Here is a 15892-nt window from a genome sequence, read left to right as displayed (position 1 = left end):
CTTCAATTAAGGAGATATTTACATTTTTCAGATGCTGTTTTTTTTCTAATCGAAATGTTCCAGTTGGGCAGTTAGGTTCCTGCAAGAACCCCCCATCAACGAAGGAGGTTCCTCGATGAACCCCACCTCCTATGGGTTCTTGGAAAAACCTTTTGGTGGCAATATTCAGTGTCAAGAACCCTAAGGTTTTTCGAAGAACTTTGAGGATTTTAGAATAACCGTTGTGGAACMCCACATTTTTTGTGTAGGGAAGAGGCCTCAGTGGCCAAATTGAAACAATTAGACATGGTCCTAGTCTCATCAGCGGCTACATTGTAACGATTTAATTCAGAGAACATTTGGTTAAAATATTAGATCCAGGCGCCTGCGTAGTAGCACTGTACTGCGGAGGGAAATCCCACTCCCAGTTCAGATGTGTGTTGGGGGCGGTTGCTGTGAAATGGGGGTCCTGTAGCCGATGTGTGTGAATGTAAGCTAATCCTGCGTGTGTGCTTGAACGTGTATATTATAATAGTTCGAAGTATTAGAATAGTCCGGCCTACATACAAACAATACAAGTATTTTAACCTAGTAGGCTACCATGGACAGTATGTGCGATTTTATGTTTTATAAATAGCCTATGCATGAACTGCGGTCTCATTGAAGGACACGAACGAGGGGCATTAGTAAAGCAATCGGACCTCAGATCATCATGTCTGCGTCGGCTACGAACAATGGTAGACTCCATAAGGACGAGAAATGCAAACAGCGAAAATACCAATCTTTTCTCTTCTATCAGGCCGTGCGGGATCTAAAGCCTGTTTGGATGTTGGAGGACATGCGGACAATGGAGACTTTTTACTGGGAGGAAGACGCCAGCCAGAGATCTTACACTCCCTCGGAGGCATTACTGTACGCTATCGTACATGACCACCAAGCCTACGCTCAATACTTGCTCAGTCACTACACCGATGAAGCACTGGCCATGCCCGGCGAGCGCTTTTGCTGCTGTCCATCATCGGCCCCGCATTTGGCGATGGCTGTCAGATATGACAGACGGGACATACTGGGTCTCATATTGCAAGAAGCGCATCGACTACCTAGTCTGCGGTCATATATGAACCGAGGCGGATGTTTTCACATGGAGGACGGTAAAACTCCACTACATCTGGCCTGTGAGCTSYTGCGCTCWGAGTCCGTTATTCTGTTGTTGGGCAACGGCGCCTCGCCACAGGCAGAAGATCAAAACGGTATGACGCCATTGGATGTCATTTTGGAACAGCTGTGGGACTCCAAAGTGAACATTGGGCCCAAAAAGCTGTGTCTTGACAACTTGTTAATGTTTATGCCAGAGATTCGTTTCAAAATGAAGAGTGCGCTCGAAGGAGACCCAATTTGTTGGTCCAAAGTCCTAGGTGAGGACAAATTCAAATACCTCGTTGGACAGAAGCCAGCTCCACTGTTTCTCATGGCTATGCAAACAATTCTGAGGCAGCTTCCACCAGAGCAGTTCCCTGACAGCCTAGATGAGCTTCCCATACCCTCCTCATTGAAACCACTACCCTGCAAACAGCTTGGACAGCTGAAAGTGTTTTAAACGTGTTTTGACAAGTTTTAAAACTCTCTACATTATGTATTTATATGAATGTTTTAGCATGATTAAGATGTCTGTGTGATGAGCATGTAGGCCCTATGTATTGTTGTGTCAATACAAACCCCTTGTTTGAAACTAAGAGGCTATAAGAATGGGTGCTAATTATGATMATATCTGTGATTCAAGTTTCATATGAACTGAAGAGGTAATTGTGTAAATTATTTGAATTTTATTTTTAAACCTTTTTATATAAGTTGTATGCAAATGTCTCAGAATGGAGACTACAGTATAACAATATATTTTCATTGCTGTGCTGAATTTTACGCTTTTATAGCCTACAGAACAAAGACCATGTGTGATTGGTTATCTGTATAGAATGATTACCTCAAATATGTTTAATATCTTAATAGGAATTATGATCTAGGAACTTTTAAACATATTTAAAATGCCACTATCAATTCCATTATGCTTCTCCAGTGATGGCTTTCCTCATTATCAACATAAWACTCAAGAGAAAAGAGAACTTGAGAAACAAATAAATCGAAACACGCATCATTGTTATTTCTTCTCTTCAGTCTTTTATAATTTGAATAGAAGTGACAAGCTTATASGCATATTGATTGGCATCTTTCCTATTGCCTTAACTGATTGCTAGATCATTTGTAGTCAGCAGCAGCTCCGCTCTCTGCCGGCATACTGTGGCCTAGATGTGTCATAGTGCTGTCAGTATTTTGTTTTAAAGCTCTACCATGCCTCCGAACACATTCAAATTCCCTTTATAAGCTTAATAAGGACTATTTAAATGCCATGTATAAGCTTTATAAGGCCTATTTAATTAAACATATATTATTATAAGTCATATGAGGCGTGTGTCACAATTGGCTAAGAGACTAATAAAGGCCTGTTATAATACCATTATATACCCTTATATAGTCAATCAAATGTATTTATAATGCCCTTTTCACATCAGCCGATGTCACAAAGTGTTATACAGAAACCCAGCCTAAAACCMCAAACAGCAAGCAATAAACATGTACAAGCACAGTGGCTAGGAAAAACTCCCTAGAAAGGCMGAAACCTAGGAAGAAACCTAGAGAGGAACCAGGCTCCGAGGGGTGGCCAGTYCTCTTCTGGCTGTGCCGGGTAGCGATTATAACAGTACATGGCCAAGATGTTGAAACATTTATAGATGACCAGCAGGGTCAAATTATAATAGTTAGTGGTTGTAGAGGGTGCAACAGGTCAGCACCTCAGGAGTAAATGTCAGTTGGCTTTTCATAGCCGAGCATTCAGAGTTAGAGACAGCAGGTGCGGTAGAGAGAGAGTCGAAATAGCAGGTCCGGGACAAGGTAGCACGTCGGGTGAACAAATCGGGGTTCCATAGCCGCAGGCAGAACAGTTGAAACTGGAGCAGCAGCACGAGCAGGTGCATTGGGGACAGCAAGGAGTCATCAGGCCAGGTAGTTCTGAGGCATGGTCCCAGGGCTCAGGTCGTCCAGGAGGGGAGGAAGAAGGAGAGAGAGAGAATTAGAGGGAGCATACTTCAATTCACACAGGACAACAGATAAGACAGGAAACTCCAGATATAACAGACTGACCCTAGCCCCAACAGATAAAATATTGCAGCATAAATACTGGAAGCTGAGACAGGAGGGGTCAGGAGAGACTGTAGCCCCGTCCGACGATACCCCCGGACAGAGCCAACCAGGCAGGATTTAACCCCACCCACTTTGCCAAAGCACAGCCCCCACACCACTAGAGGGATATCTTCAAACCACCAACATACTACCCTGAGACAAGGCTGAGTATAGCCCACTAAGATCTCCCTCACAGCACAAACCCGAGGAGGCGCCAACCTGCACAGGAAGATCACATCAGTGACTCAACCCACTCAAATGATACCAAAGGGACGGTATGGAAGAGCACCAGTAAGCCAGTTACTCAGCCCCTGTAATAGGGTTACAGGCAGAGAATCCCAGTGGAGAGAGGGGAACCGGMCAGTCAGAGACAGCAAGGGCGGTTCGTCGCTCCAGTGCCTTTCTGTTCACCTTCACACCCCTGGGCCAGACACACAATCATAGGACCTACTGAAGAGATGAGTCTTCAAYAAAGACTAAAAGGTCGAGACCGATTCTGCGTCTCTCACATGGATAGGTAGACCATTCCATAAAAATGGAGCTCTATATGAGAAAGCCCTGCCTCCAGCTGTTTGCTTAGAAATTCTAGGGACAATTAGGAGGCCTGCGTCTTGTGACCGTAGCGTACGTGTAGGTATGTACAGCAGGACCAAATTGGAAAGATAGGTAGGAGCAAGCCCATGTAATGCTTTGTAGGTTAGCAGTAAAACCTTGAAAATCAGCCCTAGCCTTAACAGGAAGCCAGTGTAGAGAGGCTAGCACTGGAGTAATATGATCACATTATTATTATTACTTTGATTTTTTGGGTTCAAGTCAATACAGTGTGACATTTGCTTAAACATGATTTGTGGGTTTGAATGGGCCTTATCAATATCACACACATATTAGGCCTACATTACAATGATGATAGTTTCTCCAGGCAGTAGTTGGCCAGAGGCCAGCGCTCACACAATATTTGCTTCTGGATTGMTGATATTAAAATGATGATAATGATTCTGATAATAAGCACTGACAGTACACTCATTATGGTCAGAAAATACAGTCTCTCATACAGACTTGCAGGGACATGGGAAATGTAGACTGACTGCGGTTTGTCTATCCAAATATCCACCAGGAAAGGTACTGTATGGTAGTCCTCTGTATTTATGTGCCCTTATTCTTTTTCTATTGAGGATGGGACCTGAAAAACCTACTCAGATCACTTTGTTGAATCATTTTGAGGCCTGATCAATACACGTGTTATTATCCTTCAAATCAGCATCATCCATATTTGAATTATAATCTGATCTGTGTTTACTTACCACTGTAACAACTTCAAAAGAGTGTTTGTTTACGTGAAATTTGTGTTTATCGTATCTAATTGGTCAGTGATTAATCACCGACACATCAAATCTTTTTTTTCTTTTTTACTGAAGAAACATGGAGGAAAAACTGCCACAAGGCTTACTGTGGAACACTAGATGCGTAACTGGCTTGACTGGCGTACGTACTACAGTCAGTGTACTTCCTCTGTTAGAAGGAAAGGCTGCCCAACAGATCCATTCAACCTTCAGTTATTTATTAATCATGGATGTGTTGCATAGTAAGCATGTCTTTTCTGAAATGTAAAGAGAGAATTACAGAATAATGAATACAGGAATACGTAGTAGCCATTAAATAGGAAACAACCACARACCTATCATGCGTGAGCATATAAAATACAATTTCACTTGTAAACTATAATACAACTCTGCCGCTAGATGTCAGCATCTACTTCTAAAAAGGCCACTAAGCACAACTCCCTCAAAGAGACGGAAATACACTTTGCTGTCCAGTAATTGGTAACGCAAACCGACATTTTAGACATAAACATGAAAGTTTACCAATAAAGTGCCAATAAGTGGCATAAAGCGCTGTAATATACACAAATTCAGGAACATAATAATACGTCTGAAATAACCTAATACCTTGACAAGGTTACATACAGAGATAATACGGAACAGCTGTACAGGAATTAGTGGAGTGCTCACATATTAAATATAAACCAGAGGAGGCAGAAATGCAGACAATACAGGTAATATATCAGAATAAACAAACCAAGGGCAGGAATATGCATAGTGCGAGAGGCATTTCTGCAAAACTTTAAGTACAAAACTCTAAACTGATAACACTTGTAATGTCATAACCTTTAATTGTGCATTCATTGGAGTCGAACACACCCCACCTTTTAAGTTTTTCGTTAGAACGTTTCGTTTAGTCAGTAATATATTCGATAATGATATGTAAAATGAGCCTAACATTTAATCTACTAGCAAAAAATACATTATAAACTGGGTAGTTGGAATGCTGATTGGCTGAAAGCCGTGGTATACCACGGGTATGACAAAACATTTTTACTGCTCTAATTATGTTGGTAACCAGTTTATAATAACAATAAGGCACCTCGGGGGTTTGTTATATATGGCCAATATACCATGGCTAAGGGTTATATTGGCCATATACCACACCCCCTAAGGTGATATTGCTCATTTATACAATTTTCTAAACTGTTCTTTTTGAAGTGCCAATCATTTGTTTTTATCATATGTAAGTTTGGGGAATGTGGTAAAAATGTCAGTCGTACAGTTGTGGTATCCTCTACACAGAGCATATGTAGATTAAATAGTCAGATATAGGGGTAGAATGTATTGTAAAGCAGTAGACTGCAGTAAAAAGGTATTGTAAAGCAGTAGACTACAGTAAAAAGGTATTGTATAGCAGTAGACTGCAGTAAAAAGGTATTGTAAAGCAGTAGACTGCAGTAAAAAGATATTGTTGCAGCATGGTGTACAGTGCATTCGGAAAGTATTCAGACCCCTTGACTTTTTCCACATTTTGTTACATTTGTTACAGCTTTATTTCTAAAATTGAGTATATATATTTTTTTTTTCTTTGTCACTCTACACACAATACCCCATAATGACAAAGCAAATAATACCCCAAATACAATACCCCATAATGACAAGATAAAAACAGGTATGTAGAATTTTTWGCAAATGTATAAAATCCCCCGCCCCCTGAAATATCACATTTACATAAGTATTCAGACCCTCCTTACTTTGTTGAACCACCTTTGGCAGCGATTACAGCCTCGAGTCTTCTTGGGTGTGACGCTACAAGCTTGGCACAGCTGTATTTGTGGAGTTTCTCCCATTCTTCTCTGCAAATCCTCTCAAACTCTGTCAGGTTGGATGGGGAGCGTTGCTGCACAGCTATTTTCAGGTCTCTCCAGAGATTTTCGATCGGGTTCAAGTCCGAGCTCAGGCTGTGCCACTCAAGGATATTGAGACTTGTCCGGAAGCCAATCCTGCATTGTCTTGGTGGTGTGCTTAGGGTCATTGTCCTGTTTGAAGGTGAACCTTCACCCCAGTCTGAGGTCCTGAGTGCTCTGGAGCAGGTTTCCATCAAGGATCTCTATGTACTTTGCTCCGTTCATCTTTCCCTCGATCCAGACCATTCTCYCAGTACCTAATGCMGAAAAACATCCCCACAGCATGATGCTGCCACTACCATGCTTCACTGTAGGGATGGTGCCAGGTTTCTTCCAGGCGTGACGCTTGGCATTCAGGTCAAAGAGTTCAATCTTGGTTTCATCAGACCAGAGAGTCTTGTTTCTCATGGTCTGAGAGTCCTTTAGGTTCCTTTAGGCAAATTCCAAGTGGGCTGTCTGTGAGGCGGAGCGGCACAGGGGAACCCAAGAACAGACTCAGACGAGGAAACAGGGATAAATGAACCAAGGTGTTTATTGTGACACAGGGAGATATGGAGTGCAGATTCGGGGAAGCTCGGATGAGTTGTAAGAAACTAGATATGGAGGCTGAGGTTGGAACAGGGTCAACAGGTCAGAGGGTCAACAGGTCAGGAGGGGAATCCAATGGAGTGGTGGTGTGGTGAATCCAGAACAGGGTAGCAGGGTGGTGAGATGTGGAACAGGAGACAGGAGCCAGAGTCAGAGCGGCAAAACTGCTGAGTACTGGGGGAGTGGCTGCAGATCAAGGAGACACCGGACGRACACAAGAGGGCGTAGCAGGAGCAGATGTGACACTGTCATGTGCCTTTTACTGAGAAGTGGTTTGCGTCTGACCACTCTACCATAAAGGCCTGATTGGTGGAGTGCTGCAGAGATGTTGTCCTTCTAGTACCGGTAATAACATGGATATAAGGAGTACCAGTCAAGGAGACACCGGATGAACACTAGAGGGCGTAGCAGGAGCAGATGTGACACTGTCATGTGCCTTTTACTGAGAAGTGGTTTGCGTCTGACCACTCTACCATAAAGGCCTGATTGGTGGAGTGCTGCAGAGATGTTGTCCTTCTTGAAGGTTCTCCCATCTCCACAGAGGAACTCTGGGAGCTCTGGGAGTCACATCCTTGACCAAGGCCTTTCTCCCCCGATTGCTCAGTTTGGCCGGGCAGCCAGCTCTAGGAAGAGTCTTGGTGGTTCCATTTAAGAATGATGAAGGCCACTGTGTTCTTGGGGACCTTCAATGCTGCCGACATTGTTTAGTACCTTCCCCAGATCTGTGCCTCGACACAATCCTGTGTCGGGGCTCTACAAACATGGCTTGGTTTGTGCTCTGACATGCACTGTCAACTGTGGGACCTTACATAGACAGGTTTGTGCCTTTCCAAATCATGTCCAATCAATTGAATTTACCATAGGTTGACTTCAATCAAGTTGTAGAAACAACTCAAGGATGATCAATGGAAACAGGATGCACCTGAGCTCAATTTAWAGTCGCATAGCAAAGGGTCTGAATACTTATGTAAATAAGGAACTTTTGTTTTTCATGTTTTATAAATTAGAAAAAAATCTAAAAACCTGTTTTCGCTTTGTCATTCTGTGGTATTGTGTGTAGATTGATGAGTGAAAAAAATATTTAATTAATTATAGAATTAAGGCTGTAACGTAACAAAAAGTGTAAAAAGTCAAGGGATCTGAATACTTTCTGAATGCACTGTATGTATGCCATTTCTGCCCCATGCAACATTGTACAAGATCTCTTTTCCATGTGACTTGTAACTGCTAGTGTCACCTCTCTCTCTGCTTGACAACATTAATCAGCTGAGAGTGAGTGTATCAATGACATTCAGATCATCAGTGGACTATACCAGTGCTGCCACTCATATACAACCCAGGTATTTCAGCAGTGCATTCTACACTGCACCCTAAAATAAAATGCTAGCATAGTGATTCCTTCTACTTTGTCCTATTGAAGCACACTGGCTGATGGAAGATGATGATGTAGTATTTGCAGCCGCATCCACATGTGATTTGGTTTTACCTTCCAACGTAAATTAATGTCAATTGATACATTTATCATATAAAAATCATATACAAATTTTACAAACTATATAGGTAAACTAGAAAGGGACATTTCCTAAAGACAATGTGTGCACTTGCTAGTCTTGAAGTATTATGGTTGTGAAATAGTTATCGTAGTAGAGACTATTCTCATTGAGGAAAGTTGAAGGAAATTCTCGAGACGTATTGAAAACAATCCTAAGAATAGACGTATTACTATAATGTACAGCTGCACATTTCTTAGGTTTTGAGCACTACCTATGGAGGTAGGGCACGCACTCGCTTGACAGTTGCCTATCTCCAAGCAGAGCAGTGTAAACAGAATATTGTCTCATTGAGGCCAACATTCCTACAATAAAAATAGTAATAGCAGAGCAATGTTTTTGAAACAGCTGAAACGTATAAGCATTTTCCTTATATTTGAGACTTGTTTTATTGAATTTTTACTCTGAAATTTCAGAAACAGAATGTTACATTCATAAATTGTAGCAAAATGGGTTTACAAAAATTGGTCAACGATGCTTGGCTGGCTGCACTGAGCCATGTAAGGACTTATACAGGACRCTATCCTCAATATCAAAACTGTTACGGCTCTCGTTGGTGGTATGAAGAGTGGACCAAGGTGCAGCGTGGTAGGCGTACATTCTCTCTTTATTTGAAAACGTAACACTGGGAAAAAACAATGAACACAAACCGAACGTAAAGCTAGTCGTGCACAAAGCAACAAACAAAGACAAGATCCCACAAAACCCAAAAGGAAACTGACAACTTATATCTGATTCCCAATCAGAGACAACGATAGACAGCTGCCTACGATTGGGAATCAAACACACCAACATAGAAACAGAAAACCTAGAATGCCCACCCTAATCACACCCTAACCTAACCAAATAGAGAAATAAAAAGGCTCTCTAAGGTCAGGGTGTGACAAAAACCTTAATTCCAATTCACATTTCCAGACCTAAAAACTTGATTTTGGACAAAATTACCTGAATGGACTATTACTACCAAGGTCTATCAATAAAAAAAAATCTAACAAACCAAAACCTGCAGAAGAAACACAGCGGAACCTGGAAATACCACAACATTGAGTGAGTAATGTTCAGTCTGAACCTACTTTCTGAAGCCAAAAAGTAAAAGACAATAACCTCTAGGTAATTTTGTTATATAAAGCTTAATAAATAAGACTACCAAGCTGCTAGGAAATAATCTGACTGAAATTAGCACTGAAGTATGAAGTGAGAGGTTTGAAAACTCTTGAGCCTAACAAAGGCACAGCCTCCCCCACCCAAATGCAGAGGCCTTTGAAGCCCCCTCCATCTGTGCAGAGAAGATATCCTCCTCAGAAACCCCAAAATACAACAGCCACAGGATAACTTTGTTTGGACATCGTAAAGGACTATTCGCCGATACTGAAAAGACATAGCTAGCTAATGACCTCCTTTTCCATTTGGAAAAGATAGACTTGCTAGCTATGTTATCTAGCTAGCTGAGATTTCCTACAAGGAATTCTGCCTCCCGAAAAAAGCTTGTCCCAAGTAGGTGTGACACCTACTCCCGATGCCTGCTGCACTGCTGCTTGGATTCCACCTGGCGCTCTGTTCACAATCTGCCTTGGCCTGTCTCCCCCTGTCTTGTATAGGTACCCCAGCTACACTCTCCCCTCTCTCCTGAGCCTTAGCTCACCACCAGCACACATGCACTGTTGAGGTGAGTGACTCTGAACTTACAATGGCTAGCCCCAAGTTGTAATATTTTTACTTGTGCTTTACGCTATTTGCCTCATAACTTCTGTGTGCTTTCTTGACTATGAACTTGCTTGTTTACCCAACCGTGGGACAGACTATGTTTGTTCCCACACTCGGGACTCTGACTCTATTGGTTAGACGTGTCACATGGAATGACGCCGGAGAGACGAAGCAGGTACGGGGAGTAAAACATTTAATATAGAATTGACAAGGAACGAGACAGTAACAGCGTCAGCAAACAGGTAACACAGACAAAAAACAATTACTGCAGCAGGGGGGAACAGAGCAAGGGAACTGACAAATATAGGGGAGGAAATAAACAGATKATGAGTGAGTCCAGTTGAGTCCAATATCGTTGATGCGCGTGACGAGGGAAGGCAGGTGTGCGTAATAGATGATAGGAGTGAGTGATGCAGGGCAGCCTGGCCCCCTCAAGCGCCGGGTGGGGGGGAGAGGGAGCAGACGTGACAGTACCCCTCCCCCTCTAGGGGCGCCACCCGGCCTCCCACCTGGGCGAACCGGCCGAGACATGGGCGCTGGGCAAGCCAGTTGGGGCATGGAAGCCCAACGAACCGGCAGGAGCGTTAGAGCCTGGCGAGCCGGCTGAGGCATGGAAGCCTAACATCTGGCTGATGCAAGACGCCTGTCGATCCCGCTGCAGAGAGGGAGCCCGAAGATCCGGTGGAGAGTGACATGGGATGCGAAGCTGCCGAGCCAAACGAGGCAAGGAAACCTCTCGAGCCAGCCAGGTCGTGAAAGCCCGACGGGCTGGCTTAGGCACCCCCGGTTCCATCAGTGGCAGAATCCACCCCGATGTCACCAACAAAACAAAAAACAAACAGTAACAGCGTCAGTAAACAGGTAACGCAGACAAAAACAATTAATGCAGCAGTGTGGGACAGAGCAAGGGAACTCACACATATAGGGGAGGAAATAAACAGATGATGAGTCCAGGTGAGTCCAATATCGCTGATGCGCGTGAAGAGGGAAGGCATAATAGATAATAGGAGTGAGTGATGCAGGGCAGCCTGGCGCCCTCAAGCGCCAGGGGGGGAAGAGCGGGAGCAGACGTGACAAGACGGACTCCTGGCTTCCCATCCTATTCTAACCACCTCTCGCCGGCTTTGTATTTATGTTACCTGATGAAATTGCTGTACAATATGATCTTGATGCCATCTAACGTACATTCAAATGTTATCAAATCAAAATCAAATCAAACTTTATTTGCCACATGCGCCGAATACAACAAGTGTAGACCTTACCATGAAATGCTTACTTACAAGCCCTTAACCAACAGTGCAGTTCAAGAAGAAGAAAATATTTACCAAGTAGGCTAAAAAGAAAAAGTAATAATAAAAAGTAACACAATAACGAGGCTATATACAGGGGGCACCGGTACCGAGTCAGTGTACAGGGGTAAAGGCTAGTTGAGGTAATCTGTACGTTTATGTGGGGGCGAAGTGACTATGCACAGGTAACAAACAAACAGTGAGTAACAGCAGTGTACAAGAGTGGGTGGGGCGGGGGTCAATGTGAATTGTCTGGTGGCGATTTTTATGAATTGTTCAGCAGTCTAATGGCTTGAGGGTAGAAGCTGTTGAGGAGCCTTTTGGTCCTAGACTTGGCGCTCCGGTAACGCTTTCCGTGCGGTAGCAGAGAAAACAGTGTATAACTTGGGTGACTGGAGTCTCTGACAATTTTATGGGCTTTCCTCTGACACCGCCTATTATAAATCAGCACTGCAGCGCTCTCCCTGTCCTATACAGTGCCCTGATTGTATTACTGCTGATTATATCTGGAAATGTGCATGTACGCACTGGCCCATCTACTGTTGCTAGCCCCAATTCTGATTTGTGCTCTGATATCTGTTTCACTGATTTCTGCTCTCATTAAAGTCTGGGTTTTCTGCACATTAACACTAGAAGCTTTTTACCTAAAATGTATCAAATGAAAGCTCCAATCCAGATGTGTTCAAAGAAACCCCTCTATATCGTTCTACCTATAACCCTCTATGAAGGTTTCCTTCTAGAACCCTCTATAAAGGGTTCTACCAAGAACCATTTTATCATCTAAAGGTTTTTCCTAGAACCGTCTATGAAGCGTTCTACCGAGAACCCTTTCATCTTTTGAGGGTTCTTCCTAGAACCCTGTATGAACGGGTAGAACCCACCAGCCGTATWAGCCTTTAAAATGTAATTATTTATGACTACGCATTACAGATATCATATGGCCTTTCTTTGAGGGCCTAGTCATACCCTAACACAGTGGTGAGGAATCTCCTGGGCCTGCAAGTCACATTATGCTGGTTTGCAAAGTGATGTGTAATTCCCATTGGAATCCAGCCAGAGTTAGGATATCCAACAAGTGGAATTGTTAATCACCCGCAACCTGCATTCAGAATGGGCATTTTGAATACTGAGACTACCTCAATCATCTAAACTGGAATAATGTGGTGGAAATTCTACTTTCAATTAATAATGAGGAGAGGCAAAGTCAATAATCAATCAAGGCATTACTTTTATTAAAAACTTATTGCAATAAGAAGCTGGTTACACAACGCACACACAGTGAATGGAGTGAGAGTGTCACAACTTCCGCTGAACGTCAGGCGGCGTCACCGGGCTTCTAGCCATCGCCGCTCCACTTTTCWTTTTCCATTTGTTTTGTCTTGTTTTCCCGCACACCTGGTTCACATTCCCTCATCAGACTAAATGTATATTACCCTCTGTTTCCCCCATGTCTGTGTGTGGAATTGTTCTTTGTGTAGGGTGTTACGCTACAGGCTGGCTTGTGCTAGGTTTGTTTGTTTTGTTTAATCCGGTTCATGTTACCGTGGTTGTGCTTTGTGCTGCCTCGCCTGTGCCTTTGGGCCAGGGTGTATATTAAAGTTCTCCTGTTATCACCCATCTCTGCTCTCCTGTGCCTGACTTCCCGGCAACCAGTCACTCACCCCGTTACAGAGAGCCCGCGCACAAAGAGTACGGAAGCCTTATATAGTCAAGCTATCTTATGTAAGCATCTGCAAAACACGTGATCTTATGTATGTGTATGTGTGTGTGTGGGGAGAGACGAAACTGGGTTACCGGGTACAGGCTATAATGAAAAGGTTATCTCATTCTGTCGCAACTGAGTGAGGACAACAGGTGCCAAAGTGACAGGAAGTCACTCCAGACATACTTCCTCTAACAGTAGCTCAAAGGGTCCCCCCAAGTTGGGCATGCAAGTGCCTTTGACTGTCGGCCCAGATGATGTATGTCCTACCCCTACACACACACACACACACACACACAGTGGGGCAAAAAATTACCTATTGCAGATTCAGTCTTCCCAGCCTGGTGCAGGTCTACAATTTTGTTTCTGGTGTCCTTTGACAGCTCTTTGGTCTTGGCCATAGTGGAGTTTGGAGTGTGACTGTTTGAGGTTGTGGACAGGTGTCTTTTATACTGATAACAAGTTCAAACAGGTGCCATTAATACAGGTAACGAGTGGAGGACAGAGGAGCTTTTAAAGAAGAAGTTACAGGTCTGTGAGAGCCAGAAGTCTTGTTTGTTTGTAGGTGACCAAATACTTATTTTCCACCATAATTTGCAAATAAATTCATTAAAAATCCTACAATGTGATTTTCTGGAGAAAAAAAATCTCATTTTGTCTGTCATAGTTGAAGTGTACCTATGATGAAAATTACAGGCCTCTCTCATCTTTTTAAGTGGGAGAACTTGCACAATTGGTGGCTGACTAAATACTTTTTTGCCCCACTGTATATATATGAACCTTTCGCCCAGAAACAGGCTCCCAACTGGACAACATCTTTATCATTGGTGTGCAGGATATAACACCTCGCTCTGTCTCCAGTTAAGCTAAGAGGAACCAGTTAGTTTCTGTCAGGTCTTGGCTGAGCTGCCAGACATCATGGGGCCATACTACACACAGARCAGTTAGAACAGACCTCTACTAATACACACACACTTTTCTATCTTACATGATTTAGTTTATTTAACAATCTCAAGCCCAATGCCTAGGCTTAAAGAAAGATATTTTAGAACACAAGCATTAGTAAGGTTTAACAGAAAATGCCCTCACAATAACCATCTCAGTAACTTGTGCAATAGCTTGGATTAGTTTAGAAAACTGTATGTCATTTATCTTTGTGGAGCATAAAATGTATCAACCAATCAATGTACATGCAAAACACAGATATTACAGTGTAACAAACAATTCTTATAATCTCCCTGCAATAGAGCATGATAGGAAATATTATATATGGTTTTATGTATACTGAACAAAAATATAAATGCAACATGTAAAGTGTTGGTCCCATGTTTCATGAGCTGAAATAAAAGAAATCACAGAATTTTTCCATACGTACAGAAAAAAAATAAACTCAAATGATCTCAAATTTGTTTACATCCCTGTTAGTGAACATTTCTAATTTGCCAAGATAGTCCATCCACCAGACAGGTGTGGCATATCAGAAGCTGATTAAACAGCATGATCATTACACAGGTGCACCTTGTGCTGGGGATGACACAATACCAGATGTCTCAAGTTTTGAGGGAACGTGCAAATGGCATGCTTACTSYAGGAATGTCCACCGGAGCTGTTGCAGGATAATTGAATGTTAATTTCTCTACCATAAGCCGCGTTGTTTTAGAGAATTTGGCAGTACGTCCAACCAGCTTCACAACTGCAGACCACGTGTAACCACGCCATACCAGGACCTCCTCATCTGGCTTTTCACCTGTGGGATAATCTGAGACCAGCCACCCGGACACCTGGTAAACTGAGGAGTTTTTATGTCTATAATAAAGTCATTTTGTGGGGAAAATCTCATTCTGATTGGCTGGGCCTGGCTCCCAAGTGGGCCCTCCCAGGCGCACCCATGGCTGTGCCCCGTCATGTGAAATCCAGATTAGCGCCCATGTTATTGAACCCCTGACTGAGACTGGCTGCCAGTCGATGATAAATGACAGGAAGAAATGACAGGAAGAACTAGACGCAGCACCTGATCAAGCATCTCTTGATTCTGCCTCTTTCCTCTCTCCTCATCCTTTAACTCTTTCTCTCCTCTCCCTYCCGACMAAATTCTGCATCTAGTGACTTCTGATTGGCMAACAATCTGGCCACTCATCCCATCCCCTCCTCCATCTCATTACATCATCTACAGCTACTGGTATTGTCATGTTGTCAAAATCTGCTAATAAAGTTTGCTAGCCRTATCATACTGGGCATATAATATGTGCGATACACAGATGAACTAAAAACACTAGCAGTGCAAACACTCAGAACAAAGAGAGCAGCAGTGCCTGGACTTTGCAGTCTCCCTCTTCAAGTCCCCCTTCCGAGACTGCCTGTTGAGAACAAGTGACAGGCAGAACCTCCCAACCACACAGCRCCCACCTCTTTATTCCACACACCAGAATTAAGTAGTTCAGTCTGATTGCCATGTGAGTGCACAAAAAAATAATCTGTAAAAATGTATTAATGACAGAACTGTACCAACAAACTGTCAAAGTTTATGTACTCATCTTAAATATTGATCAGTTGGTTTTCACAGTTGTTTCACAAGGTGTTCATTATTGTAAGTTGTAAGGTATCCTTTGATGATATTTAT

General features: G+C 42.9%; 1 protein-coding gene and 1 long non-coding RNA gene across 2 annotated transcripts; one reads left to right on the top strand and one right to left on the bottom strand.

Moving 5' to 3' along the window:
- The first annotated feature begins 398 nt into the window (after positions 1-398).
- zgc:112001 (ankyrin repeat domain-containing protein 9) lies at positions 399-2134 on the top strand. The gene has a single exon (XM_023999521.1). The coding sequence runs from the start codon at positions 692-694 to the stop codon at positions 1574-1576; it is 885 nt and encodes a 294-aa protein (XP_023855289.1). The 5' UTR covers positions 399-691; the 3' UTR covers positions 1577-2134.
- An 8323-nt stretch (positions 2135-10457) lies between these two features.
- On the bottom strand, positions 10458-11718 carry LOC139028738 (uncharacterized). Its single transcript, XR_011480964.1, has 2 exons — positions 11199-11718; positions 10458-11053 (listed from the first exon to the last, which is right to left on the bottom strand). It is a non-coding gene; the product is annotated as an uncharacterized lncRNA (long non-coding RNA).
- Between the last annotated feature and the right edge of the window lie 4174 nt (positions 11719-15892).

Source organism: Salvelinus sp. IW2-2015, linkage group LG14, assembly GCF_002910315.2.
Source record: "Salvelinus sp. IW2-2015 linkage group LG14, ASM291031v2, whole genome shotgun sequence".
NCBI lineage: Eukaryota > Metazoa > Chordata > Actinopteri > Salmoniformes > Salmonidae > Salvelinus > Salvelinus sp. IW2-2015.
Note: the sequence above shows the minus strand (reverse complement) of the source record. Positions and strands in the feature narration are given on the sequence as shown.